Genomic DNA, 26,845 nt, shown 5'->3' on the forward strand with positions numbered 1-26,845 from the left:
CTCTGTGTCTGACCCCGGGAGTGTGTGATGGGACGGTGTGGAGGGAGATTCACTCTGTGTCCGACCCCGGGAGTGTGTGAATGGTCGGTGCGGAGGGAGATTCACTCTGTGTCTGACCCCGGGAGTGTGTGATGGGACGGTGTGGAGGGACCTTCACTCTGGAGGGAGAGAGTGATATGTGATCGGGATGTTAGCCTCCCCTCCAACTGACGCTGTCCAAGCCTCAGGTGGTGGGGGCTGGGTGAGGGGTCCTGGAGCATTGAACAGGAGTGGGTGGGGGAGCTGGAGGGTCACGGAGGAACGTGGGGTGAGTGGAATGAGGAAAGTATTCCCCCCCCCCAAGACTCTCCTTGCCCTCATGTTCTGCCTCCATCTCCCTCTGCCCTTTACCCCTTTCTTTCCACATCCCTCCCCTCTCCACCACTCGCTCATCTCCCCAAACACAGAACCTCACCACCCGCCATCTCTCTTCCTCTCTGTCTGCCTTCTTCCCTTCTCTGCTCACCCCTTCCCTCCCTCCGCCCCTCTTTCCCTTCCTCTCTACCCCCTTCCTCCACTCTCCCTCACCCCACTCTCTCCTGTTGATGTAACAACACGAAGAGACTCATCGCCCACAACCCCACCTCACCACTCACTGCAAAAGCAGCCTCTGCCTCGCCCTCCCCAGATAGGGTAGGGCCTCAGGAAGGGGAGGAAACATGTTCAGGGACGCCGGTTTGATTCCTGCCCCAGGTGCCCAGTAGCAAGTGGGGCGAGGGTCAGCTGCAGGGCAGTTGCTGTCCCGGCCGTACCTCTGGCTCAGCATCTGCCCCCTCAGCCCTGAGCCCACAGGCTCACCACAGCCTGACCGGGACCAACCACCGAGTCAGCTCAGCACTTCCCCGGGAGGCTGACCGAGTTCGGGACGGCCCAATGGACCCTCCCCAACTTTTACCCGGGCGTCACAGGAAGCATCCTGGCCTGGAAGGACAACCGCGAGGGGACGTTGTGGACGCAGCTCGGCAGAGCACGGAAACCAGCCTCCCCTCTGCGGACCTTTCACTGCCCCGGCCAGCATGATCAAACCACTCTCCCTCCCTCCCTCCGTCCCGTCAGGCAGGCCGGCAGGAGCACGTACCACCAGGCTCGAGCGGCCTCCTCTCCACTGCTATTGGGCTCTCGTAGGACAAGACAAACTCTCAAATCTACTTCATCGAGACCCTTCTCTACCTGCACTTTCTCGACGGGCCTAATTCTGCTCCTATATCTTACGGTCACACTTCATTCTGCAATGAAACACCGTTGAAATGATTTCAGCCAAGACAAAAGATTTTCACTGAACCTCCCCACGGGTGACGATACGCCAACCCCACTCTAATTCGATTCGATCCCCGCCGCCAACAGGGATGGCTGGCAGAGCGATGGAATTACAGCAACCACGACAAGTCGGTGGAACGAGGAGAGGGTGTTCACTGGGACGAGGATCGAGTGTGCGGAAAGCAGAACGCAGGGTTCCCTGAGCAACGTCTGGTCGGGGTGCTAGGGGCCCTGTCATGGGGAGAGACCGGCAGAGGGGGACAGGTGGCAGGTCATGGCCCCGGGAAGAGGTCTTGGAGCACGAGGCTGTTTGCAGGGGGGGGGGGGGGTAGAAAGCCAATCACAGAAAGCTGAGCTGAAAGGAGGAAGAGGCCACCATGTTGAGACAATTCAGAGAACATCCCTGTGTGAGTACAATAAATAGGCTGTGTTCTTCCCTCCCCTCAGCCCCCACCTCTCTGGTAACTCTCTGGTATCCCTCTCCCCACTTCCACTACAATAACATCTTCTCTTGCCGTGGGGATGCCCCCCCTCCTGATGTGGGCACCCAATGTGAATGACCTTCTTCCCACAATGCACCCTGGTACCTATGGGATGGATAGTAAACCAGGCCAATTAGTTGGTGCCCTTCTTTGCAAATGCACTAGGTGCCCATTAGTAGGAAACCAATTAACTTAATCTCTTGGCACCCTGATGCTCTGAGCCGTGGGAAGGACAGGGAGACAGGGATGCACGCTGTGCCCATGGTTCAGTTGCCTCACCAGGTGTGCCCTTCTGCCCACAATGCAGTGGGGAGGGATTAGAAACTGGGCCTGTTGCCCTCACCTCATGCCGGCGGCCACTTGCCCTTCTTCCCACAATGCACCGAGGATTGGGAACTGGGCCAGTTGATCTCCCCAACACTTTCCTGCGCAAGAGGGCTGCCCTTCTTCCTATATTGCCAGCGAGGAGCTGGAGGGTCGCTTGCTTGGTACTCCCCCCCCCCACACAGTCCAGAGAGCAGTCCCCCTGTGTTGTGGTGAAGTTTCTATCTGTGTAGCTGTACCAGAGAACGCTCACAAAGCTTGGTAGGTCACGGGTCAACTGTGTGATCAATGAAGCAAGCGGGGAGGTGAAGGGTCAGCAGTTTTGGCCCTTGCCTTGAGGTCAGCCCAGCACAGGGGCAGGATGTGAAGGGAAGGGTTGGGAGGAGAGGGAGCTTTGCTCTGTCACCCTCAAAGCCGCCTGGCGCTATGGAAGTCACAAGCCTTGGGCACAATCTTCGAACAATGACATTGTTTATTTCACAGCTTCAGTTATGTTGTGACAACCCCCCCACCCCTCCCCGTGACCTCTCCTCCCCACCCAACCGGCGCCCGAGGTCAAAGGTGAAAGATTAAAACCGTTTGCCAGTCTGCTGCCACGGGTCCCCACCCTGCGGGCAGCACCACTCCCGGGGACCCTGGCAGCTGAATTGAGAGAGAGCATCTCCAATCCAAGCTAAGAATTAACCGTTTAATTATTGGGAGGAGGTAGGCACAGCTCCAAGCCTCCTCCCAGTGAGGTCAGCCTGATCCACAGGGCAATCAGCTACTGACTGACCAGTGCCCACCTCAGTCCCTCCAAACCAACCGCAGCCCAACACAACCATTCCAACTACCGAAACCAACACAACCATTCCAACTACCGAAACCAACCACAACCCAACACAACCATTCCAACTACGAAAACCAACCATAACCCAACACAACCATTCCAACCACCGAAACCAACCATAACCAAACACAACCATTCCAACTACCGAAACCAACACAACCATTCCAACTACCGAAACCAACCACAACCCAACACAACCATTCCAACTACCGAAACCAACCACAACCCAACACAACCATTCCAACTACGAAAACCAACCATAACCCAACACAACCATTCCAACCACCGAAACCAACCACAACCCAACACAACCATTCCAACTACTGAAACCAACCACAGCCCAAAACCACTCCAACTACCGAAACCAACCATAACCCAACAGAACCCTTCCACTACCGAAACCAACCACAACCCAATACAACCATTCCAACTACCGAAACCAGCCATAACCCAACAGAACCATTCCAACTACCGAAACCAACCACAACCCAATACAACCACTCCAACTACCGAAACCAACTGTAATCCAACAATACACACAAAATGCTGGTGGAACACAGCAGGCCAGGCAGCTTCTATAGGGAGAAACGCTGTTGACGTTTCGGGCCAAGACCCTTTGTCAGGACTCAGACCCTCGTGTTTGCGTGGTAACCCAACGAAACCATTCCAACTACCGAAACCAACCATAACCCAACAAAACCATTCCAACTACTGAAACCAACCATAACCCAACAAAACCATTCCAACTACCGAAACCAACCATAATCCAACAAAACCACTCCAACTACCGAAACCAACCGTAATCCAACAACACACACAAAATGCTGGTGGAACACAGAGGCCAGGCAGCATCTATAGGAAGAAGCGCTGTCGACGTTTCGGGCCGAGACCCTTCGTCAGGACTCAGACCCTCGTGTTTGTGTGGTAACCCAACAAAACCAATCCAACTGCCGAAACCAACCATAACCCAACAAAACCATTCAACCATAACCCAACAAAACCATTCCAACTACAAAAACCAACCATAACCCAACCCAACCATTCCAACTACCGAAACCAACCATAACCCAACAAAACCAACTATGGAAACCAATCATAACCCAACAGAACAATTCCAACTACCGAACCAACCATAACCCAACAAAACCAACTATGGAAACCAACCACAACCCAACAAAACCATTCAACTACCGAAACCAACCATAACCCAACACAACCATTCCAACTACCGAACCAAGCATAACCCAACACAACCACCTATGGAAACCAACCATTATGCAAAACTATTCTAATTACCAAACACAACCACGACCCAACAAAATACTCCACCAAACTTGATCACTGAAGTAAACCTTCTAATGACTGAACTCAACAAACCATCTACGGAGCCAGTGAGCCACAAGTCCACCCCACCTACCAAACCACCGCCCCCCCCCAAAAAAAGGCACTGCCAAAACGCAACCAGAGCCCAACGCAAATCCAACACCACAAGAAACCGTGGCCGTGACTCGGGGCCACTTGGAAACCAGCCTCTGACTCCGCCAACACCTCTGCTTCCTGGAAGATCTCAGCCACACAGGACATTCGCTCCTCTCCCCACTGAAGACACAAAGGCCCGAAGCAGGTCCCACCAGGCTCATGGGCAGCTTCTACCCCCGCTGTCATCGGGACCTGTACTTCAGACAGACTCCTGACCTCACGGTCTACCTCGTTATGATCCTTACCTCCAGCTTGTGACTTTCACACTTCATTCTGCATTGTTACTCTTTGCCCTCGCTCTGCCTCAAAGTGCGAGTAATGATCTGATCTGCACCAACAAGCTTTTGCACAATCTGCAAGACAAGCTTTTCTCACTGTACCTTGGTAAATGTGTCAATCGTTAACCAAATATCATCCTTCTCGACTACCGAACCGCAGCACCACAAATGAAAAACCGTTCGAACTCCCGAACCCCACCGAAGCTATATCACAAACCGCACCTCGTCCACCGAAATCCGCCGCAGCCCAGCGGAGTCGCCACGATGAACCGCCGAGCCAGACCGCGGTCACAGAAACCCAGGAGGGGGCCCCGTCCCGGCTGCCGGGGGACCCGCACCCACCCACCCCAGCAGCTCGCAAACACCCTTCGGGGGAACCCCGACCCGGATAAACCCACCCACCCCTTCCCCGCCCTGCGCCCCTGCTCCGCCGCCACGGCGGAGCCTAGGGCCGGGAATGGGTGGCCCCAGCCTCGGGCAGCTGGCGGAAGAGACCGCGCAGGGTCTCCAGTTCCTGGGTCAGCTGCTCGACCCGGCTCCGCAGCCGCTCGTTCTCCGACATGAACTCCAGCGCTTTCTGCTGCGTCTCCAGGTTCCGGCGCTTCGCCTTGTCGCGGCTCTTGCGCACCGCGATGTTGTTGCGCTCCCGGCGGAGACGGTACTCCATGCTATCCTTGTTCACCGCCTTCTTCGTCTTACCGCCGAGCGGCAAGCGCTCCCGCAGGCCCGGGGGACAGTGACCCACCGCGCTGCTGACCGACACCGGAGCCTGTGGAGAGGAGGCGCACGGGAGCCATGAGAGAGACGGCGATGGGTTTTACCCACTTTACATTGAGGGGCGAGGGAGGGGGAGATGGAGTGGGGGAGGTGGGAGGGAGAGAGAGAGAGGGGAACGAGAAGGAGGTGATGAGGGGGACAGGGAGGGTTGAAAGGGGGAGGGAGGGAGAAGACAGTGAGGTGCAGGAGGGGAAGAGGGTGAGGGGAGGGGAGCTGAGAGAGGGGAGAGGAGGTGGGAGAGGGTGGTGGAGTGAGTGGGAGGGGAATGAGCGGGATAGGGGATAGGGAGGAGGGGGAGGGGATAGGGAGGAGGGGGAGGGGATAGGGAGGAGGGGGAGGGGATAGGGAGGAGGGGGAGGGGATAGGGGGAGGGGAGGGGAGGAGGGGAGGGGGAGGGGAGGGGATAGGGAGGGGAGGGGATAGGGAGGGGAGGGGGAGGAGGGGAGGGGGAGGGGGAGGAGGGGAGGGGAGGAGGGGATGGGGAGGGGAGGGGAGGAGGGGATGGGGTGGGGAGGGGAGGAGGGGATGGGGTGGGAAGGGGAGGGGATGGGTTGGGGAGGAGGGGGAGGGGATGGGGGTGGGGAGGGGAGGGGGTGGGATGGGGTGGGAAGGGGAGGGGATGGGGGTGGGGAGGAGGGGATGGGAAGGGAGGGGAGGAGGGATGGGAAGGGGAGGGGAGGAGGGGGGATGGGAAGGGGAGGGGAGGGGAGGAGGGGATAGGGAGGGGAGGGGGAGGAGGGGAGGGGGAGGAGGGGAGGAGGGGGGAGGAGGGGAGGGGAGGAGGGGATGGGGGTGGGAAGGGAGGGGATGGGTTGGGGAGGGGAGGAGGGGATGGGGTGGGGAGGGGATGGGGGTGGGGAGGGGATGGGGTGGGGAGGGAGGGGTTGGGAAGGGGAGGGGAGGAGGGGATGGGAAGGGGAGAAGGGGATGGGGAAGGGGAGGAGGGGATGGGAGGGGAGGAGGATGGGGAAGAATAGGGAAAGGGAATGATAGGGGAGGGAGGAAAGGAGTGAGAGGGTGATGGGAGGGACAAGGAGGGTACAGGGAGGGGAAAGGATAGGGGAGGAGGATGGGGAATAATAGGGAAAGAGGAGCATAGCGGAGGGAGGGGAGGGTGGTAAGGAGTAGAGGAAGGGGACGGTGAGGGGGAAGGGAAGGGGAGGATAGGGGGATGGGGAGGGAGACAGGGAGAGAGAAAGAGGGTGATGAGGTGAGGATGGAAAGTGAGGGGGAGGATAGGAGAAGGAAGGGGTGGACAGGTGAGGGGTGTGAGGGACAGAACAGAGGAGGGGTATGAGGGTGGGAAGAGGGAAAGGAGAGTAAATGGGAATGGTGTGCAGGTAGAGGGGGAATGGAGAGGAATTGGGAGAATGAGGGGAGGGGAGAGTGGCAGGTGGGGAGTGGAGGTGCTGAGGGGTAGAGGTGTTGGAGCTGAGGGAATGAGGGTGTGAGGAGAGTAGGGGCTAGTAGGAGTGAGGGTGGGAGTGTGTGGTGAGTAGGTTGGGGAAATGGGAAGGTGTGTGGTGAGCAGGGAGGTGTTGAAAATGAGGGGTGAGGAGCCTCACCTTGTAAAGTCGGACAGTTGGAAGGAGGGAGGAGGATTGAGGAGGGAAGAAAGGAGCCTCACCTTGTAAAGCCGGTTGGCTGAATGGCTCATCATGGATCCTGGGCCTAGTTGAACATTGGTCTGCCCCACATGGGCCACCTGGTAGTGCAGGGCCTGGTAGGCCGGTGTCAGGCTGTGTGCACCCCCGTCAGCCGGCTCCTCCTTCACGGGGGGTGGCCTGCTTCGTAGGCCAAGCGACCCCCTGCCTTGCGCTCGGCGCCGTAGGGCTGGGCGTAGTAGGGCTGAGGGGCTGAGGAGAATGGGTAGTGGAAGGGGGGGACCTCAGCCTTCAGCCGCTCCTGCTTGGAGAAGAGGTCGGACAGGAACTCCTCGCTGCCCTCCATCACGTAGCCCGCCAAGTCGATGGAGGCCTCGGCCTCGCCCAGCCCTGCCTCGCCCCCCTCGTCCCAAAGGGATGCTGGGGTGTCCCAGGCCCCCGGCTGCAGTTGTATAGGTGGGGCTCGGAGGTGGACATCCTGTCCCCTGCCCTCGTGCCCTGTCCCGTGTGGGGCTCAACACTCCCTTCCTTGGTGCAAAGGTCACACGGGTGGGGGCAGGGCCCAGACCAATCTGTCACTCTCTACCCCTCTCCCTCCTTCTGTCTCACTCACTGTCTCCTGTCCTCTCTCTCACTCTCCCCCCTCTACTTCTCTTTCTATTGCGATCTGCTGTCTAATCTCCTGCTTTCTTTCTTTTGCCAATGTCTCAATCTCTCTTTGTTTCTCTGTCCTATTTTACTCTCCAGTCGGGCACCAGCTGAGTTAACAACAGGCAGTGTGATTTCTTCTCTGGGACATCGGTCAGTATCAAGCCCCCGTCCTTCCTTCTCTATCCGGCGAGGCGTCTTGCGACACCCCACCACTCGCTCACCTCCTCCAACGCCCCAGGAAGGGGAACTTGCTGCTGATGGCGAGGGCTGGGGCTGCGGCCAGGAGCTCTCGAGGGGGGCTGTCGCCCCGTCCCACCCGTGGGTCCCTGCGAGCTACAACCGGCCGGGTCCGGCGATGGGAGCGGGATCCCCCTGGGGCTGCGGTCAGCAGGGTCCTGCAGGGGAGCATCCAACAGAGAGAGGGTGACTGACCCACGTCAACACCCCACCCATCGTCCAAACCCCTCCTACACCTTCCTGTTCAACAGAAAGCCAAGAGAGGGAGGGCGGGAGGGAGAAAGAGGAAGGGAGGGAGGAGAGAGAGAGAGAGGAGGATGCGGAGGGGGACGAAGGGGAGGGAGCGAATGGGACGAGGGGAGCTGGGAGCAAGAGGGACCGCAGAGAGGTGGGAGTGAGGGAATGTGGAAGAGAGGGAGGGAGTGAGAGGGGTGGGGCAGAGGTAGAAGGGGGTTTGGGGGGATATGAGGGGGAGGGGCCAGACACAGTGAGAGGAAAAGGGAAGGGGAGGGGGAGAGAGGGAGGGTTTGCAGAGGAGCCGAGAGAGGTGGGGGTGGTAGATGGAGAATGGGGAAATACTGGAGGGGAGGGTGGGAGATTACAGGGGGCATTTGCGGGGGTCAGGGGATTGGGGAAGAGAAGGTTAATAAGCGTGTTCTATGAAGACCGCTGATGAAGTGGCAGAGAGCATCAACTGGGGTGTACCTATTGACGTAGGGTATTTAGGTTTCCAGCAAGGAGACAAGAGTACAGCACAGGAACAGGCCGTTCGGCCCAAGAAACAAGCTGCTAATGAACTAATCCCTTCTTCTGGCACTGTGCCCATGTCACTCCATTCTCTGAGAGCCTCTTAAACAACATTAGAGGCTGTTGCGTAAACCAAGACCCCACGAGATGGGAGGAAGTGCGTTAGACCGGGTAGAGAACTGTCGTAACACAGACTCTGAGATTCTGCAAGGGATATAACAGTATGAGTAAGTGGCAACTGTGAAGTTACAGGAACAGGCTGCTCAACTGCGATTCCTTCTAAGATAGTCCATTGGTCCGCACCTCTGTAAACTCAGATTCGTATTGTTATAGGTACAGAGAGTGGTATTGGGATTTGTGGGGAAATCGAGGTCAGTCCGGGGTCTAAAGCTCGGCTCAGCATTAGATGAATGGCACCCGTGGTCAGAGGTCGGACATCGTCCAGCAGACCCGCGCGGTCGAGCCTCCCTCCTCCCGAGGCCAGAGAGTTGCCGGTGAGCTTTGGAGTCGGAGGAACGAGGTGTGTGGTGGACCCCCGCCCCCAGGTTTGCAGATCGGTGGGACTGGAGTTTGGTGCCCGATGCTGAGGATCGAGGCCCGGGAACAAATCGGTGGCCGAGGCCCGTGCACCTCTGCCATTCGGGCGGGGAGGTCGAAGCCTGGTGTGTGCAGTCCCTGGTCCGTGTCCGTTGGAGTCTGGAGCTGGGGTGGGGGGTGTTGTTAAAGGACTGTGTGTATTGTGCACGGGAGGGAGGAAAGGAGCTTGTTTGTTTCTTAGTAATGTTTTCTGCCCTGTGGGTCCACAATGTTGGCAGTGGAAAGCATGGCCACAAGACCTGCGGGCGGCCCCCAGCACATCCTCAGCTTCTGCTGGTTGGTAACACAAACAGTGCATTCCACTGTGTGTTTCCACATACACATAACAAAATACACTTGAACCTTGACACCTTTCCTATCTGTGCACCCACCCAAGTGTCTTTTAAACATCGTTAATGTTCCTGCCTCAGCCACGTCCTCTGGCAGCTCGTTCCAAATACGGACCACCGTCTGGGGGGAAAGTTTGCCTCTCAGATTCCTGTAAATCTCTCCCCTCTCGCCTTAAACTGATTCACCAACGCTGGGGGGGAGAAGATGACTTGAGTGCGTGCACCCGATCTGTGGCCCTCGCCTCCAACACTCCGAAGGATGATTAGTGCCGTTCTATAGAGATCTCTGTGGTTTGTAATGTATAGAAATGATCTGGATGAAAATGCACGTGGGTGGGTTAGTAAATTTGTGGATGATTCCAAGATTGGTGGAGTTGTGGATAATGTAGAAGACTGGCAAAGAATACAGCATGATATAGATCTGTTGCAGATATGGGCTGAGAAATGGCAGATGGAGTTTAACACAGATAAATGTGAGGTGTGACACCTCCGGAGGGAAAATGCAAGGAGACAGTACAGGGCAAGGTCCTCAACAGTGTTGCTGTGCAGAGAGATCTTGGGATCCAAGTTCAGACTCTTGAAACTGGCTGCAGTGGTCAATAAGGTGGCTAACAAAGTTTATGGAATTCTTGCTTTTATTAGTCAAGGCATTGCATTCAAAAGTGAGGATGCTGCCTGGAAACTCAACGTTAGGTCACACCTGGAGTATTGTGTATGGTTCTTGTTGCCCTACTACAGGAAGGATGTTGAGGCTTTGGAGAGGGTGTAGAAGAGGTTTACCAGGCTGCTGCCTGGTTTAGAGGGCATGTGCTATCATGAGAGGCTGGGTAAACGGGTTGTGTTCTCTGGAGCTTTGGTGGCTGAGGGCAGATCTGACGGAGATTTACAAGATTATGAGAAGCAGAGATAGAGTGGACATGGAGTATCTGTTTCCCAGGGTTGAAATATCTATTACCAGAGAGGGTAGGTTCAAGAGGGATTTTTTTTACTCAGAGGGTCGTGGATGCCTGGTATGGTGGTAGAGGCAAATATATTAGAGGCTTTTAAGAGACGTCTAGATAGGCACATCAGTCTGAGGAAGGTGGAGGGATATGCATATTGTGTAGGTGGGAAGGGTCAGTGTTTGGGTGGTTTTGATTTGCTTTTTAGCTGGGTCAGTACAACATTGTGGGCCGAATGGCCTGTTGCTGTATTGCACTGTTCTATGTTCTAACGTGGTAAATTGGTTTGTACCAAGGTGCAGTGAAAACTCTCTGTAGGACTACACGCGGCTACAGGTGTGTTGTTGAAAGCAGGTGTACTGGTTGCATCACGGTCTGGTATGGTGAGAAGCTGCAGGGAGTAGTGGACTCACCCCAAACCATCTCCCCCCACCGACAGTGGCACCGGCTCAAGATGCCGAGGTCCAGCATCACCTCCCACACCGCCGGCTATTCAGTGCTCAAACCAACCGGAACGACCCTGATCACTGACAGATCTGCAGATGCTGGAAATCCAAGCGACACACACACAAAATCCTCGGCAGGGCAGGCAACGCCGATCGTCCCAGGCCGAGACCCTTCAGCAGGACTGGAGGTAAAAAAAAAAGACTACTTTTTAACTCTACTCCTCATCTTTTTTATTCTCCAGTCCTGCTGAAGGGTTTCGGCCCAAAACGTCAACTGTTGACCCTTTTCCTGGCCTGCTGAGTTCCTCCAGTGTTTTGTGTGTGTTGCTTTGACCACAATCACTGGAGTTCAGCACCACTGGGACCACCTTGCACTCATCTGGACTTCCTTTGGCTCCAATTTGTTTTCTCGTAAAAATTGTGAACGATTTATGATTAATTTTTGTCTCTTTTGTGAATGAGGATCATGTGATGCCCTGGGTCTGTGATGCTGTGGCAAGTAACCCGTGCATAACTTGACTTTGTAGCTCAGTTCCTCAAGTCCTGGCAACATTCTCATAGGTCTCCACCGCACAAATTCCAGCACAACGGCAGCTGGCAGACCAAAACTGAACATAACTCTGGTGCGGCCTTACCAACTGCAACACAATCTCCCAGTCTTTGCACCCCAGCTTAGCGAGAGCTTTCAGCATCGCCCTTCCATGAACTTTGGGTAGAGGAATCAAAGTAGATTTATTGCCCGAGCCCACCAGCGCGTGAGGTACAGAGAGATCTCTGATCTGGGTGAGATCACCAGATCTGGGTGTGTCCGTGCACAGATCACAGAAGTTAGCAGGAAGGAATTCGGGAGGCATGTCGTAGTTTGGCCTGCATCTCAAAGGGGGTTGGAGTTTAAAATTAGGGATGTTTAGCTGCAGTTGTGCAGACATACAGACAGCCAGTTTGGTCCCCTTACCTACAAAACGAAACTGGACAAGGATCAAGTGCTTTCCCTTCGTATATGACAAATAAACTCTCCTCGGGCTTCCAGCTGGGTACAGGTATCGATTTTAACCAACGTTTCGATGCCATCTTCACCAGGGATGATGCCACTGCATGTCTAGTCAGGTGGTATGTATACGTAACTCCTCTCATCCGTCCCTCCTGATTGGTTAGTCCCCAACCAATCAGGTTTCCACTCTCTCACCTAGTTTACAATCAAATTCCAGTTCTTAGTTAGAGCGAGACTTTCATCTTTGTTAAAATTCTTCTCCTCCAGTTCTATTTCACTGCCCAATCAGGTGGGACGGACGGCAGGAGCACCGGACTAGACATCGAAGGCATCATCCCCAGTGAAGATGGCAGAGTTCGTCATCAAATCAACCAGTTAAAATCAGTGTTGTACCAGGCTGGTAGCCCGATGACCGGAGAAAGTAGAAACACAAGTTCACTGTGACGACGAAGTTGTCCTACCAGATAGACTGGGGCTTGTATTTCAGCAGGAACAGAAGGTGAGGGGAGGAGAAGAGGCTGGGTTGTTTCCATCAGCAGGAGAGCCACTAACAAGAACATGACACAAAAGATACGGACTAGTCATCGATGCGTTTGTGTTCATTACAGCGGAGCTGTATGCTCCAGCTGGAGAAAGTGCCGTTACAATCGAGTTACATTGCCGGTGGGAAAATACAGACACGCAATCAATCGCTGTTAGTCTGTGATGCGCCAAGTTACCGGAACCAGAGTCACTCATTAAAAGTGTTGTGTGAAGCTCCGGGTGGAGTGGGGGTTGCAGTCGGGTGGACGCCCCAGTCCGATGAAATCGCCATACCCTGCGGAGGCAGATGGGGGGTATTTCCAGAGCGTTGGGGAGTCTGCAACCTCAGCTGCCTCGACACCTTGCACAGCGCCGGAAGTTCTGGGCCTGGGGAAACGGTGGGGGGGTTCGGAACACAGGTTGCAGCTTTGCGAGGGCAGCACTGGGGCAAATATCACCTGCTGCTCCCAGTGGAGATGCTGAGCTCCCGAAACACTGCCCACTCCCAACGTCCCATCCCAATGCTCCCCACTCCCTGAGTCCGGCTACAGGACTCTGGCATCCAAGAGTTTCTGGAAATGAAGCGGGCGGAACTTCTGCAGGAAGATGTGCATCTTGCCGGGAAGGACCTCTTCACCGTCCAGACCTGAGGAAGGAGACAGGATAGAGGACACGTCAAAACCTCAGCATAACGACCCCCTCCGCATTGCGGGGGCGGATGGAGACAGCAGCGCTCCATCCAATCAAACACAGAAAACCTACAGCACAATACAGGCCCTTCGGCCCACAAAGCTGTGCTGAACATGTCCCTACCTTAGAAATTACCCATAGCCCTCTATTTTTCTGAGCTCCATGTACCTATCCAATAGTCTCTTAAAAGACCCTATCGTATCTGCCTCCACCACCGTTGCCGGCAGCCCATTCCACGCACTCACCACTCTCTGAATAAAGAACTTACCCGACATCTCTGTACCTACTTCCAAGCACCTTAAACCTGTGTCCTCTCATGCTAGACATTATGAGACCCAATGGACCACAGCTCCACTCAATCCACTTGCAACCCCCCCCGTTCCTTCCCTTCCCATCACCATAAAACCCTCCCTTCCTTGTACCCTACCTGCCCCAATGAGCGCCTCCCTCTCCTACGCCCTACCCCATCACCATGGAACCCTCTCTCCTCTATGCCCTACCCTGTCGCTTTGAAGCACCCTGCCCCTACACCTACCCATCACCATGGAACCCTCCCTCACCTACGCCCTACCCCTTCACCGAGAACCCCTCCCTCCCTACGCCTTCATCGAGAACCCCTCCCTCCCCTACGCTCTACCCCTTCACTGAGAACCCCTCCCTCCCTACGCCCTACCCCTTCACTGAGAACCCCTCCCTCCCTACCCTTTCACTGAGAACCCCTCCCTCCCCTACACCATACCCTGTTATACACCCTGCCCGCTGCACTCATCAATCCTCATCTCTGTGAGCCCTCCCCTCCACCCAATCCTGTCTCCATGGCCCCATCCCTCCACCCAGGCCAGGAAACTCACTACCCCTTGTTTCTGGGGGGGGGGGGGGGTTACACTTCAGTGGATGAGGGGGAAATGTAGCCCAGCTCCCTCAGGTGATCACCCACCCAGGCTGCGTGCCATCTCCTCGATCCTGGCCTGGGCCGCGGGCACCTCGTCCTCGGTGCCCACCTCCACCTCAATCTCGCCCACCTGGTGGCCAAAGTCGGCCAGGTCCAAGTCCACCAGCAATCCCTGGGGGAGGCGGTAGGAGATCCGCTGGGTGCGGATGGTGGCGAACTCCTGCAGGTGCCCGGTCTCCGCCAGCCGGTCCAGGCCGCCCTCGATGGCAGAGAGCACGGGCCTCAGCAGGGCCAGGATCTCGGCCTCCGACGCGGTCTCGCGGTAGCGGGTGGTCCCGCTAGCCTGCGGCCCCGCCCCGACCGGGCTTTTCAGCTGCCAGCGGCCCTCGCGGCTCCGCAGCCACAGGTCCGCCAACGTGAGCCGCAGGTCGACGGTGTCGAAGTAGCGGTCCAGCAGAGAGCGGCTGCCCAGGCGCTGCCCACCCAGGGACGCCAAACGCTGCTCCGTGTCGGGGCGCACCGCGAACTTCCGCTCCACCTCGATGGGCATGGCCGTCTGGGGGCGGGAGGGGAGAGAGAGCGAGAGGACGTCAGTGCGGGTCCGAGACGGGCGAGGGGTTGGGGGTTCTCTGAGGGAAGAGAGGGGCGGGGGGCCGTCTCAGCAGGGGGTGGGCATCTGAGAGGGGAGGGGGTGGGAGGTGTCTGAGTGGGGAAGGGGTGGGGGGTGTCTGAGAGGGGAGGGGGTGGGAGGTGTCTCAGTGGGGAAGGGGAGGGGGTGTCTGAGTGGGGAAGGGGTGGGGGGTGTCTGAGTGGGGGAGGGAATGGGGGTGTCTGAGTGGGGGAGGGGATGGGGGTGTCTGAGTGGGGGAGGGGATGGGGGCGTCTGAGTGGGGGAGGGAGTGGGAGGTGTCTCAGTGGGGAAGGGGTGGGGGGTGTCTGTGGGGGAGGGGATGACTGTGGGGAGGGGGAGGGGTGGCTGAGTGGGGAAGGGGACTGGGGGTGTCTGAGTGGGGGAGGGGATGGGGTGTCTGAGTAGGGGAGGGGATGGGGTGTCTGAGTGGGGAAGGGGTGGGGGGTGTCTGAGTGGGGAAGGGGTGGGGGGTGTCTGAGTGGGGAAGGGGTGGGGGGTGTCTGAGAGGGGAGGGGGTGGGAGCAGTCTGAGAGGGGAGGGGGTGGGAGCTGTCTGAGTGGGGGAGGGGTGGGAGGTGTCTGAGTGGGGAAGGGGTGGGAGCTGTCTGAGTGGGGAAGGGGTGGGAGCTGTCTGAGTGGGGAAGGGGTGGGGGGTGTCTGAGAGGGGAGGGAGTGGGAGGTGTCTCAGTGGGGAAGGGGTGGGGGGTGTCTGTGGGGAAGGGGTGGGGGGTGTCTGAGTGGGGAGGGGATGACTGTGGGGAGGGGGAGGGGTGGCTGAGTGGGGAAGGGGACTGGGGGTGTCTGAGTGGGGGAGGGGATGGGGTGTCTGAGTAGGGGAGTGGATGGGGTGTCTGTGGGGAAGGGGTGGGAGCTGTCTGAGTGGGGAAGGGGAGAGGGTGTCTGAGTGGGGAAGGGGTGGGGTGTGTCTCAGTGGGGAAGGGGTGGGGGGTGTCTGTGGGGAAGGGGTGGGGGGTGTCTGAGTGGGGAGGGGATGACTGTGGGGAGGGGGAGGGGTGGCTGAGTGGGGAAGGGGACTGGGGGTGTCTGAGTGGGGGAGGGGATGGGGTGTCTGAGTAGGGGAGGGGATGGGGTGTCTGAGTGGGGAAGGGGTGGGGGGTGTCTGAGAGGGGAGGGGGTGGGAGCTGTCTGAGTGGGGAGGGGGTGGGGGGGTGTCTGTGGGGAAGAGGTGGGGGGTGTCTGAGAGGGGAGGGGGTGGGAGCTGTCTGAGTGGGGAAGGGGTGGGGGGTGTCTGAGTGGGGGAGGGGACTAGGGTTGTCTGAGAGGGGAGGGGGTGGGAGCTGTCTGAGTGGGGAGGGGGTGGGGGGTGTCTGAGTGGGGAGGGGGTGGAGGGTGTCTGAGTGGGGGAGGGGGTGGGAGGTGTCTGAGTGGGGAAGGGGACTAGGGTTGTCTGAGAGGGGAAGGGGTGGGGGTGTCTGAGTGGGGAAGGGGTGGGTGTCTGAGTGGGGAAGGGGTGGGGGGTGTCTGAGTGGGGAAGGGGGTGGGAGGTGTCTGAGTGGGGAAGGGGTGGGGGTGTCTGAGTGGGGAAGGGGTGGGAGGTGTCTGAGTGGGGAAGGGGTGGGGGTGTCTGAGTGGGGAAGGGGTGGGAGGTGTCTGAGTGGGGAAGGGGTGGGAGGTGTCTGAGTGGGGAAGGAGTGGGAGGTTGTCTGAGAGGGGAAGGGGTGGGGGTGTCTGAGTGGGGAAGGGGTGGGGGGTGTCTGAGAGGGGAGGGAGTGGGAGGTGTCTGAGTGGGGAAGGGGTGGGGGGTGTCTGAGTGGGGAAGGGGAGGGGGTGTCTGAGTGGGGAAGGGGAGGGGGTTGTCTGAGTGGGGAAGGGGACTGGGGTTGTCTGAGAGGGGAGGGGGTGGGAGGTGTCTCAGTGGGGAAGGGGTGGGGGGTGTCTGAGTGGGGAAGGGGTGGGGGTTGTCTGAGTGGGGAAGGGGACTGGGGTTGTCTGAGAGGGGAGGGGGTGTGAGGTGTCTCAGTGGGGAAGGGGTGGGGGGTGTCTGAGTGGGGAAGGGGTGGGGGGTGTCTGAGTGGGGAAGGGGTGGGGGGTGTCTGAGTGGGGGAGGGGACTGGGGTTGTCTGAGAGGGGAAGGGGTGGGGTGTGTCAGTGGGGGAGGGGATGTCTGTGGGGAGGGGGAGGGGTGGCTGAGTGGGGAAGGGGATGGGGTGTCTGAGTAGGGGAGGGGATGGGGTGACTAGAGGACTGGGGTTGTCAGAGGGGAAGGGGTGGGGGTGTCTGAGTGGGGAAGGGGTGGGGGGTGTCTGAGAGGGGAAGGGGTGGGGGGTGTCCGAGAGGGGAAGGAGTGGGAGGTGTCCGAGTGGGGAAGGGGTGGGAGGTGTCTGAGTGGGGAAGGGGTGGGAGGTGTCTGAGTGGGGAAGGGGTGGGGGGTGTCCGAGAGGGGAAGGGGTGGGAGGTGTCCGAGTGGGGAAGGGGTGGGAGGTGTCCGAGTGGGGAAGGGGTGGGGGTGTCTGGGAGGGGATGGGAGGTGTCTCAGTGGGGAAGGGGAGGGGGTGTCTGAGTGGGGAAGGGGTGGGGGGTGTCTGAGTGGGGAAGGGGACGGGTTGTCTGAGTGGGGAAGGGGTGGGAGGTGTCTGAGTGGGGAAGGGGTGGGAGGTGTCTGAGTGGGGGAGGGGATGTCTGTGGGGAGGGGGAGGGAGTGTCTGAGTGGGGAAGTGGAGGGGGAGGGGGTGTCTGAGTGGGGAAGGGGAGGGGTTGTCTGAGTGGGGAAGGGGTGGGGGGTGTCTGAGTGGGGAAGGAGGGGGTGTCTCAGTTTGGAAGGAGGTGGGGGTGTCTGAGTTTGGAAAGAGGTGGGGTTGTCTGAGTGGGGAAGGGGTGGGGGGTGTCTGAGTGGGGAAGGGGTGGGGGGTGTGTCTGAGTGGGGGAGGGGATGTCTGTGGGGAGGGGGAGGGAGTGTCTGAGTGGGGAAGGGGAGGGGGTGTCTGAGTGGGGAAGGGGAGGGGGAGGGGGTGTCTGAGTGGGGAAGGGGAGGGGGAGGGGGTGTCTGAGTGGGGAAGGGGAGGGGGTGTCTGAGTGGGGAAGGGGACTGGGGTTGTCTGTGGGGAAGGAGTGGGAGGTTGTCTGAGTGGGGAAGGGGAGGGGGTGTCTGAGTGGGGAAGGGGTGGGGGGTGTCTGAGTGGGGAAGGGGAGGGGGTGTCTGAGTGGGGAAGGGGAGGGGGTGTCTGAGTGGGAGGGGAGGGGGTGTCTGAGTGGGGAAGGAGGGGGGTGTCTCAGTTTGGAAGGAGGTGGGGGTGTCTGAGTGGGGAAGGGGTGGGGGGTGTCTGAGTGGGGAAGGGGTGGGAGGTGTCTGAGTGGGGAAGGGGTGGGAGGTGTCTGAGTGGGGAAGGGGACTGGGGTTGTCTGAGTGGGGAAGGGTTGGGGGGTGTCTGAGTGGGTAAAGGGTGGGGGGTTTGAGTGGGGAATGGGTGGGGGTGTGTCTGAGTGGGGGAGGGGATGTCTGTGGGGAGGGGGAGGGTTGGCTGAGTGGGGAAGGGGACTGAGGTTGTCTGAGTGGGTAAAGAGAGGGGTGTCTGAGTGGGGAAGGGGTAGGGTTGTCTGAGTGGGGAAAGGGAGGGGGTGTCTGAGTGGGGAAAGGGAGGGTCTGAGTGGGGAAAGGGACTGGGGTTGTCTGAGTGGGGGAGGGGTGGGGGTGTCTGAGTCGGGAAGGGGACTGGGGTTGTCTGAGTGGGGTAGGGGTCTGGGGGTGGGTGTCAGAGGGGGGAAGGGAATGTATCTGGGGAAGATGAGAGTCTGGTTGGGTAGCGAGTGGTGGTCAAAGGGAGAGCTGAGGGAGGGTGGGGGTAGCTCACAACCTCTCAATACCCCCCCAGTCACTTACACCTGCACCCCGACCCACACAACCCTCTGCTCACCCCTCCCTCAGAACATCCCACTCTCCTCTCCACCCCTCAACCTCTCCCTTCCTACTATCAATCCCAAACTCCCCTACCTCTCCTCATACACCTCCCATCCCCACTCACCCTCTCCACACCCCAACCCCTTCTCACTACCCTCCCCTTCCGCATCCGCATCCGCATCCTCACTCTCGCATTCACCCTCACACTCACCCCCGAGCCCCAACAGCCTTCTGTCCTCTCTGCGGAACTCCGGAAGCTCTCCGCCGAGCTCGAACCGCTTTGCCTGCCGGGAACTGTAGGCTATTTGTAGTTTAATATCCCCTCTTCATCCTTTTGCCTTCTTTCGTTCCAATCCCTATGAAGGGTCTCGGCCCAAAAATGTCAACAGTTTATCCTCCTCCATAGTCGCTGTCTGATCTGCTGAACTCCTGCAGCATTATGTTTACCTTACTGTAATTTATAGTCGTCTTGGACTTTCTGCTTTCTACGCCTGCGCTTTGCCTGCCGGGAGCTGTAGTCTTAGTAGGACTTACGCTTTGCCTGCCGGGAGCTGTAGTTTAATGACATAGAGGCGTATACTTCAGGAATAGGCCGTTCGATCCACCGAGTCTATGCCAACTATGATTCCAATCAGGCTGCGCATGGAGCCATAGAGCGTTACAGAATGATATATAGCAATACAGGCCATTTGGCCCACCAAGTCAGCACCAACAAGGTTGTTTAGTTCTTCTCGATCGGGTAGTGTGCCCCAGAGGAGTGTGGTGACCTGCCCAGTAGCACTGGCATTCGCAGTGACGAAGTATACCAACTCCTGTCTGAGAAGCAACTTGAATTTTCTCCTAATTTCCTACCACGGAGATGCCATTGTCATTGGATCTTTGCTCAAACCTGGAACATCTGAATCGACTATGGCTCAGCATTCAATACCATTATCTCCTCAAAACCAATCAATAAGCATCAAGACCTGGGCCTCAATACTTCCTTATTTCCTCACTTGGTGACCCCAGACGGTTCAGATTGGTACAACGTCTCGTCCACGATCTCCACCAGCACCCCCCCCCCCCGCTGTACCCGCTTTACACTTATGACTGTGGGGCTAAGCACGTGTTCAAGTTTGCCAATGACGCCACTGTCACTGGCTGAATCAAAGGCAGTGATGAATCAAGGGAGACTGAAAGTCCAGCTGGGTGGTGCCACAATAACAGCCTCTCGCTCCATGTCAGCAAGGGCAAGGAGCTGATTATGAGAAGGAAACCAGAGGTCCATGAACCAGTCCTCATTGGAAGATCAAGGTGGAGACAGTCTGCAAGTTTAAGTTCCTCAGTGTTATTATTTCAAAGGACCTGTCCTGGGCCCAGTACCCAAGTGCAATTATGAAGAAAGCAGGGCAGTGCCTCTATTTCCTTAGGAGTTGGTGGAGATTTGGCAAACATCTAAAAGCTCGAAAAACTTCTGTAGTGGAGAGAATATTGACCGGCTGCATCACAGCCTGGTGTGGAAACACCAATTCCCTTGAACAGAAAATCCTACAAAAAGTAGTGGATATGGCCCAGTCCATCACAGGTAAAGCCCTCCCCACCATTGAACACATCTATATGAAATGTTGCCACAGGAAAGCAGCATCCATCATCAGGGATATGCTCCCTTATTACTGTTAACATCAGGAAGGAGGTACAGGAGCCTCAGGTCCCACACCACCAGGTTCAGGAACAGTTATTACCCCTCAACCATCAAGCTCTTGAATCAAAGGGGATAAATTCAGCCAACCTCACGTGCCCCATCACTGAACCGCTCCCACAACCTATGGACTCACTTTCAAGGACTCTTCATCTTGTGATCTAGATATTTATTGCTAATTTATTTATTGTTATTATTTCTTTCTTTTTGTGTTTGCACAGCCTGTTGTCTTCGGTACTCTGGTTGAACACCAGGGCGGTGGTCTTTCATTCACTCTGTGATTGTTATTCCATAGATTTATTGAGCCTACACACAAGAAAATGAATCTCAGGGTTGAATACGGTGACGTATATGTATTTTGATAATAAAATTTACCTTTAACTTTTGAACTTTGAACTATTCTTCCCACTGAACTTTCTAGGACTCCATTTCATACTCTCGATGTTCATTGTTTATTTATTATTGTTATTTATTGTTCCTCTCTTTTTCTATTTATAATAGAATAGTCCCACTCCTCCAGGTACCTGTCCAAATGCTTTTTAAATGATGTTATTGTTGTACAATGTCTGAAATACATCTTATGGAAATGTTTGTTTGATGAACTTCAATAAAAAAATAAATTACAAAAAAAATGTTATTGTACCTGTTTCAACCACTTCCTCTAGCAGCTTGTCTTAAATACTGATCCCTGCTGCACCCAGTGACCCTGTGATCTCTGTCTCACAGGCCAATGTTAGGCTGTCTTTAAAGAGGGTGAACCCTCGTATGGTGGAAGGTCTCGATGGAGTACCTGGTAAGGCTCTGCAAACCTGTGCCAACCATCTAGCGGGAATATTCAAGCACATTTCAACTTCTCACTGCACTGGTATACAATTATTCCAGTGCCTAAGGAGAAAAATGTGAGTTGTCTTAGTGACTATTGCCCGGTAGCACTCACATCGACAGTGATGAAATGCTTTGAGAGGTCGGTCAAGACTAGATTGAACTCCTGCCTTGGCAAGCACCTGGACCCATTCCAATTTGCCTATAGCCACAATAGGACAACGGCAGACACAATCTCAATGACTCTTCACATGGTCTTAGACCACCTGGAAAACACATATACCTACGTCAGGATGCTGTTCATCAACTATAGCTCAGCATTTAATACTGTACCATCATTCCCACAATCCTGATTGAGAAGTTATAGAACCTGGGCCTCTGTATCTCCCTCTGCAATTGGATCCTCAACTTCCTAACCGGAAGGCCACAGTCTGTGCGGATTGGTGATAACATATCCTCCTCGCTGACGATCAACACTGGTGAACCTTGGGTGTGTGTTTCGCCCACTGCTCTACTCTCTCTACGCCCATGACTGTGTGGCCAGGCATAGCTCAAATACCATCTATAAATTTGCTGACAATACAACCACTGTTGGTAGAATCTCAGATGGAGATGAGAGGGCGTACAGGAGAGAGAGATGCCAACTAGTGGAGTGGTACCACAGCAACAACCTGGCACTCAACATCAGTAAGGCAAAAGAGCTGATGGTGGATTTCAGAAAGGCTAAGGCGAAGGAACAGAAACTAGTCCTCATAGAGGGATTAGAAGCGGAGAGAGTGAGCAGCTTCAAGTTCCTGGGTGTCAAGATCTCTGAGGACCTAACCTGGTCCCAACATATTGATGCAGTTATAAAGAAGGCAAGACAGTGTCTATGCTTTATTCTGAGTTTGAAGAGATTTGGTATGACAACAAAAACACTCAAGAACTTCTATAGATGTACCGTGGAGAGTAATCTGACAGGCTGCATCACTGTCTGGTATGGAGGGGCTAGTGCACAGGACCGAAAGAAGCAGCAGAGGGTTGTAAACTTGGTCGACTCCATCTTGGGTACTAGCCTATAGAGTACTCAGGACATCTTTAGGGAGCAGTGTCTCAGAAAGACAACATCCATTATTAAGGACCTCCAGCACCCAGTGCATGTCCTTTTCTCACTGTTACCATCATCAGGGATGAGGTACAGAAGCCTGAAGGCACACACTCAGAGATTCAGGAACAGCTTCTGCCCCTCTGCCATCCGATTCCTAAATGGACATTGAAACTGTGGACACTACCTCACCTTTTTAATATATATCACTTCTGTTTTTTTGCACGATTTTAAATCAATTCAATGTACATATACTGTAATTGATTTACTTTTTTTCTTCTTCTAGATTATGTATTGCATTGAACTGCTGCTGCTAAGCTAACAAATTTCACATCACATGCTGGTGATAATAAACCTGATTCTGACCCTCTGCATGAAAAGGTTGCCCCTCAGTTGTCTCTCACTTGAACCCATGCCTCCTAGTTTTGGACTCCCCTACACTACAGGGCTTCCCCTTTCTCCTACAGTGCAAGGAATAAAAACCTACCTGGGCAAACCTCCCCCTTTAACTCAGGCAAGATCCTCGTAAATCTTTTCCCAAGTCAGTTAAGTCACTTTTTATTGTCATTTCGACCATAACCGCTGGTACAGTACACAGTAAAAATGAGAGAACGTTTTTCAGGACTATGGTGTTACATGACACAGTACAAAAACTACACTGAATTACGTTAAAAAAAACTAGACTACAGACCTACCCAGGACTACATAAAGTGCACAAAACAGTGCAGGCATTACAATAAATAATAAACAGGACAGTAGGGCAGTCAGGTGTCAGTCCAGGCTCTGGGTATTGAGGAGTCTGATAGTTTGGGGGAAGAAACTGTTACACAGTCTGGTCGTGAGAGCCCGAATGTTTCGGTGCCTTTTCCCAGAAGGCAGGAGGGAGAAGAGTTTGTATGAGGGGTGCGTGGGGTCCTTCATAATGCTGTTTCCTTTGCGGATGCAGCGTGTAGTGTAAATGTCTGTAATGGCGGGAAGAGAGACCCCGATGATCTTCTCAGCTGACCTCACTATCCTCTGCAGGGTCTTGTGATCCGAGATGGTGCAATTTCTGAACCAGGCAGTGATACAGCTGCTCAGGATGCTCTCAATACAACCCCTGTAGAATGTGATGAGGATGGGGGGTGGGAGATGGACTTTCCTCAGCCTTTGCAGAAAGTAGAGACGCTGCTGGACTTTCTTTGCTATGGAGCTGGTGTTGAGGGACCAGGTGAGATTCTCCGCCAGGTGAACACCAAGAAATTTGGTGCTCTTAACTATCTCTACCAAGGAGCCGTCAATGTTCAGCGGGGAGTGGTCGCACCGTGCTTTCCTGAAGTCAACAACAATCTAGCTTAACCTCACCTTCCCTGTAGCAGGGTGACCAAACTGCACATAGTACTTAAAGTGCAGCCTCACCAATGGCTTATTGAATTTTTTTTCCAGTTAATTTTCAGTGTCTTATACGTGAATTAATATCTCCACCTCACTGATGATTAACACTGGCACACCTCATGGGTGTGTGCTTAACCCACTGCTCTACTCTCCCTACACCCATGACTGTGTGGCCAGGCACAGCTCAAATGTCATCTATAAATTTCCTGACGATACAACCATCATTGGCAGAATCTCATCTGGTGACGAGAGGGCATATTGTTGCGAGATGTACCAGCTAGTTGAGTGTTGTCGCAGCAACAACTTGGCACTCAACGTCAGTAAGACCAAGGAGCTGATTGTGGACTTCAGGAAGGGTAAGATGAGGGAACACACACCAGACCACTTTGAGGGATCAGAAATGGAGTGAGTGAGCAACTTCAAGTTCCTAGGTGTCGATATCTCTGAGAAACTAACCCAGTTCCAATGTATCGATGCAGCTATAAAGAAGGCATGACAATGGCTATGTTTCATTAGGAGTTTGAGGAGACTTCACAAAGGATACTCGCAAATTTCTGCAGATGTAGCATGAAGAGTATTCTAACTGTCTGATGGGGGGTGGGGGGAGGGGGGTTACTGCACAGGACCAAAAGGAGCCACATAAAGTTGTAACATTAGTCAGCTCCATCATGGGCACTAATCGCCGTAGTATCCAGGACATCTTTGAGGAGCGATGCCTTAAAAAGGTGGCATCCATCACCCCCAACATCCAGGTCACACCTTGTTCTCATCGTTACCGTCAGGAGGGAGGTACAGGAGACTGAAGGCGCACACTCATAGATTCAGAAACAGCTTCTTCTCCTCTGCCATAGATTTCTGAATGGACATTGAACCCGTGAACACTACCTCACTACTTTATCATTTCTACTTTGTTTGCACTAATTTAACTATTTAATATATACTTACTGTAGTGTAATTCAGTTCTTTTCTCTATTATCAAGTATTGCACTGTACTGCTGCTGCAAAGTTAACAAATTTCACGACACGTGCCGATGATAATAGAGCTGATTCTGAATATTTATTGGTTTGTGGCAGCAGTACAGCACAAAGGCATAACATTTAACAATGGATACCAAAGCAAATGGGTCATGGAAATGAAATGGAACAACGTGGTTAGTGTTCATTGACCATTCAGAAATCTGAGAGGGGGGGAGGAGGGAGGGAGAGAGGGGGGGAGCAAGAGTGTGTGTGTGTGTGTGTGAGAGAGAGAGAGAGAGAGAGAGTGAGTGAGTGAGTGTGTGTTACCTGGATTCTCTGTTTCAGGAGGTAGTCACACCCATTAGATTAGCTGCCTCAAATTCGGTCCGTGGTCAGGGACAGGAGGGTGTGACTGTGAGTGAGGCGGGTAGTGGGATCCAAGAGACAGTGCTGGAGGAGCCTCAGCCCTTGAGCTTGTCCAACAGGTCCAAGATTCCTGCTCCCTGTGTGGATGAGAGTGAGGGCTGTAGGAAAGATGAACCTAACTGTGGCACAGAGTCGACTGTACTTCCTTAGAAGGTTGGCATCATTCAATGTCTGCAGTGAGATGCTGAAGATGTTCTATAGGTCAGTTGTTGAGAGCGCCCTCTTCTTTGTGGTGGCGTGTTGGGGAGGAAGCATTAAGAAGAGGGACGCCTCACGTCTTAATAAGCTGATAAGGAAGGCGGGCTCTGTCGTGGGCAAAGTACTGGAGAGTTTAACATCGATAGCTGAGCGAAGGGCGCTGAGTAGGCTACGGTCAATTATGGAAAACCCTGAACATCCTCTACATAGCACCATCCAGAGACAGAGAAGCAGTTTCAGCGACAGGTTACTGTCGATGCAATGCTCCTCAGACAGGATGAAGAGGTCAATACTCCCCAATGCCATTAGGCTTTACAATTCAACTGCCAGGACTTAAGAACTTTTTTTTTAAAGCTATTATTAATGCTTTTTGAGTTAGTGATTTAGATGCATATCATATTATTACTGAGTTAAGTATTGTATGTAATGAGTTTTTGCTACAACAAGTGTATGGGACATTGGAAAAAATGTTGAATTTCCCTATGGGGATGAATAAAGTATCTATCTATCTATCTATCTATCTACCGTAGTTCAGGAAGCCATTCAAGAGGCGGGAAAGAAGAGAAATGTGGTGGTGTCTGGGGATAGTACAGTCAGGGGAATAGACAGAGTTCTCTGTCACGAGGATAGAGCATCCCGAAGGCTGTGTTGCCTGCCTGGTGCCTGGGTTCAGGATATTTTATCTGACCTGCAGAGAAGACACCAACAACATAGATAGAACAAGGAAAGAGGTTCTGCTGAGGGAATTTGAGCAGCTAGGGACTAAAGAGCAGAACCAAAAAGGTTGTATTCTCTGGATTACTAGCTGAACCACGTGCAAATTGTCAAGAAGATTAGAGTTAAATGCATGGCTCAAGGATTGGTGTGGGAGAAGTAGGTTTGAATTCATGGGAAACTGGCTCCAGTATTGGGATAGGAGGAAGTTGTACCAATAGGATGGGCTCCATCTGAACCATGATGGGACCTGGATCCTAGTGAGTCGCATAACTAGGGCTGTGGATAGGGCTTTAAACTAAATAGTAAGGGGGTGGGTTCTACAGATGGGAGAAACATGGATAAAGGAAAAAGAAAAGTGTGGATAAAGATAAAGAAAAATCAAAAGATAAAAAAGAGAAAAGTAAGAGTGGAGTGAAGAAAAGTCAAGTGCAAAAGAGTAGAAGATTACAAGATTTTAAAAGCACAATGAGTATAAGGGCACTTTATTTGAATACCCGTAGTATTCTAAACAATGTCAGTGAACTTGTGGCACAAATCAGTACAAAGGGGTATGATTTAGTGGCCATTACAGAAACGTGGTTGCAGGGTGGAGAGCATTGGGAATTAAATAGCCAAGGATGTCAGGTAATACAGAGGGATAGGCGGGAAGGTCAGGGAGATGGGGTGGCGCTCTGAATTAAAGATGAGATCAGGGCGATAGTGAGAGACGACGTAAGATCTAAGGAGCAGATAGCTGAATCTGTCTGGATAGAGATAAGGAATAGAAAAGGGGAAAAAATCACTGGTGGGAGTTGTCTATCGGCCACTGAGTAGTAACATTACAGTGGCACAGGCAATAAACAGAGAAATATCTGAGGCATGTAAGAATGGAACAGCAGTTATCATGGGAGAGTTGCACATAGGTTGGGTGAATCAAGTTGGTTGAGGCAGTCTTGAGGAGGACTTCACAGAATGCATCCATGATGGCTTTCTTGAACAGTTACTGAACCTA

The 26,845-nt window shown here is 54.4% G+C and overlaps 1 protein-coding gene and 1 pseudogene across 2 annotated transcripts; both read right to left on the minus strand.

The window, feature by feature from the left end:
- Positions 1–2,626: 2,626 nt before the first annotated feature.
- On the minus strand, positions 2,627–11,871 carry LOC140716279 (CCAAT/enhancer-binding protein epsilon-like; annotated as a pseudogene).
- A 715-nt stretch (positions 11,872–12,586) lies between these two features.
- On the minus strand, positions 12,587–18,877 carry thtpa (thiamine triphosphatase). 2 transcript variants are annotated; one of them, XM_073029437.1, is made up of 3 exons: positions 18,810–18,877; positions 14,243–14,668; positions 12,587–13,176 (listed from the first exon to the last, which is right to left on the minus strand). In XM_073029437.1, the coding sequence occupies exons 2-3, from the start codon at positions 14,660–14,662 to the stop codon at positions 12,985–12,987; spliced, it is 612 nt and encodes a 203-aa protein (XP_072885538.1). In that variant the 5' UTR covers positions 14,663–14,668; positions 18,810–18,877; the 3' UTR covers positions 12,587–12,984. The 2 variants fall into 2 exon arrangements, with proteins under 2 accessions (XP_072885538.1, XP_072885539.1); XM_073029438.1 differs by having other exon boundaries at positions 14,158–14,668.
- Between the last annotated feature and the right edge of the window lie 7,968 nt (positions 18,878–26,845).

The sequence above is a fragment of the Hemitrygon akajei genome, chromosome 25 (assembly GCF_048418815.1).
Source record: "Hemitrygon akajei chromosome 25, sHemAka1.3, whole genome shotgun sequence".
Classification (NCBI taxonomy): domain Eukaryota; kingdom Metazoa; phylum Chordata; class Chondrichthyes; order Myliobatiformes; family Dasyatidae; genus Hemitrygon; species Hemitrygon akajei.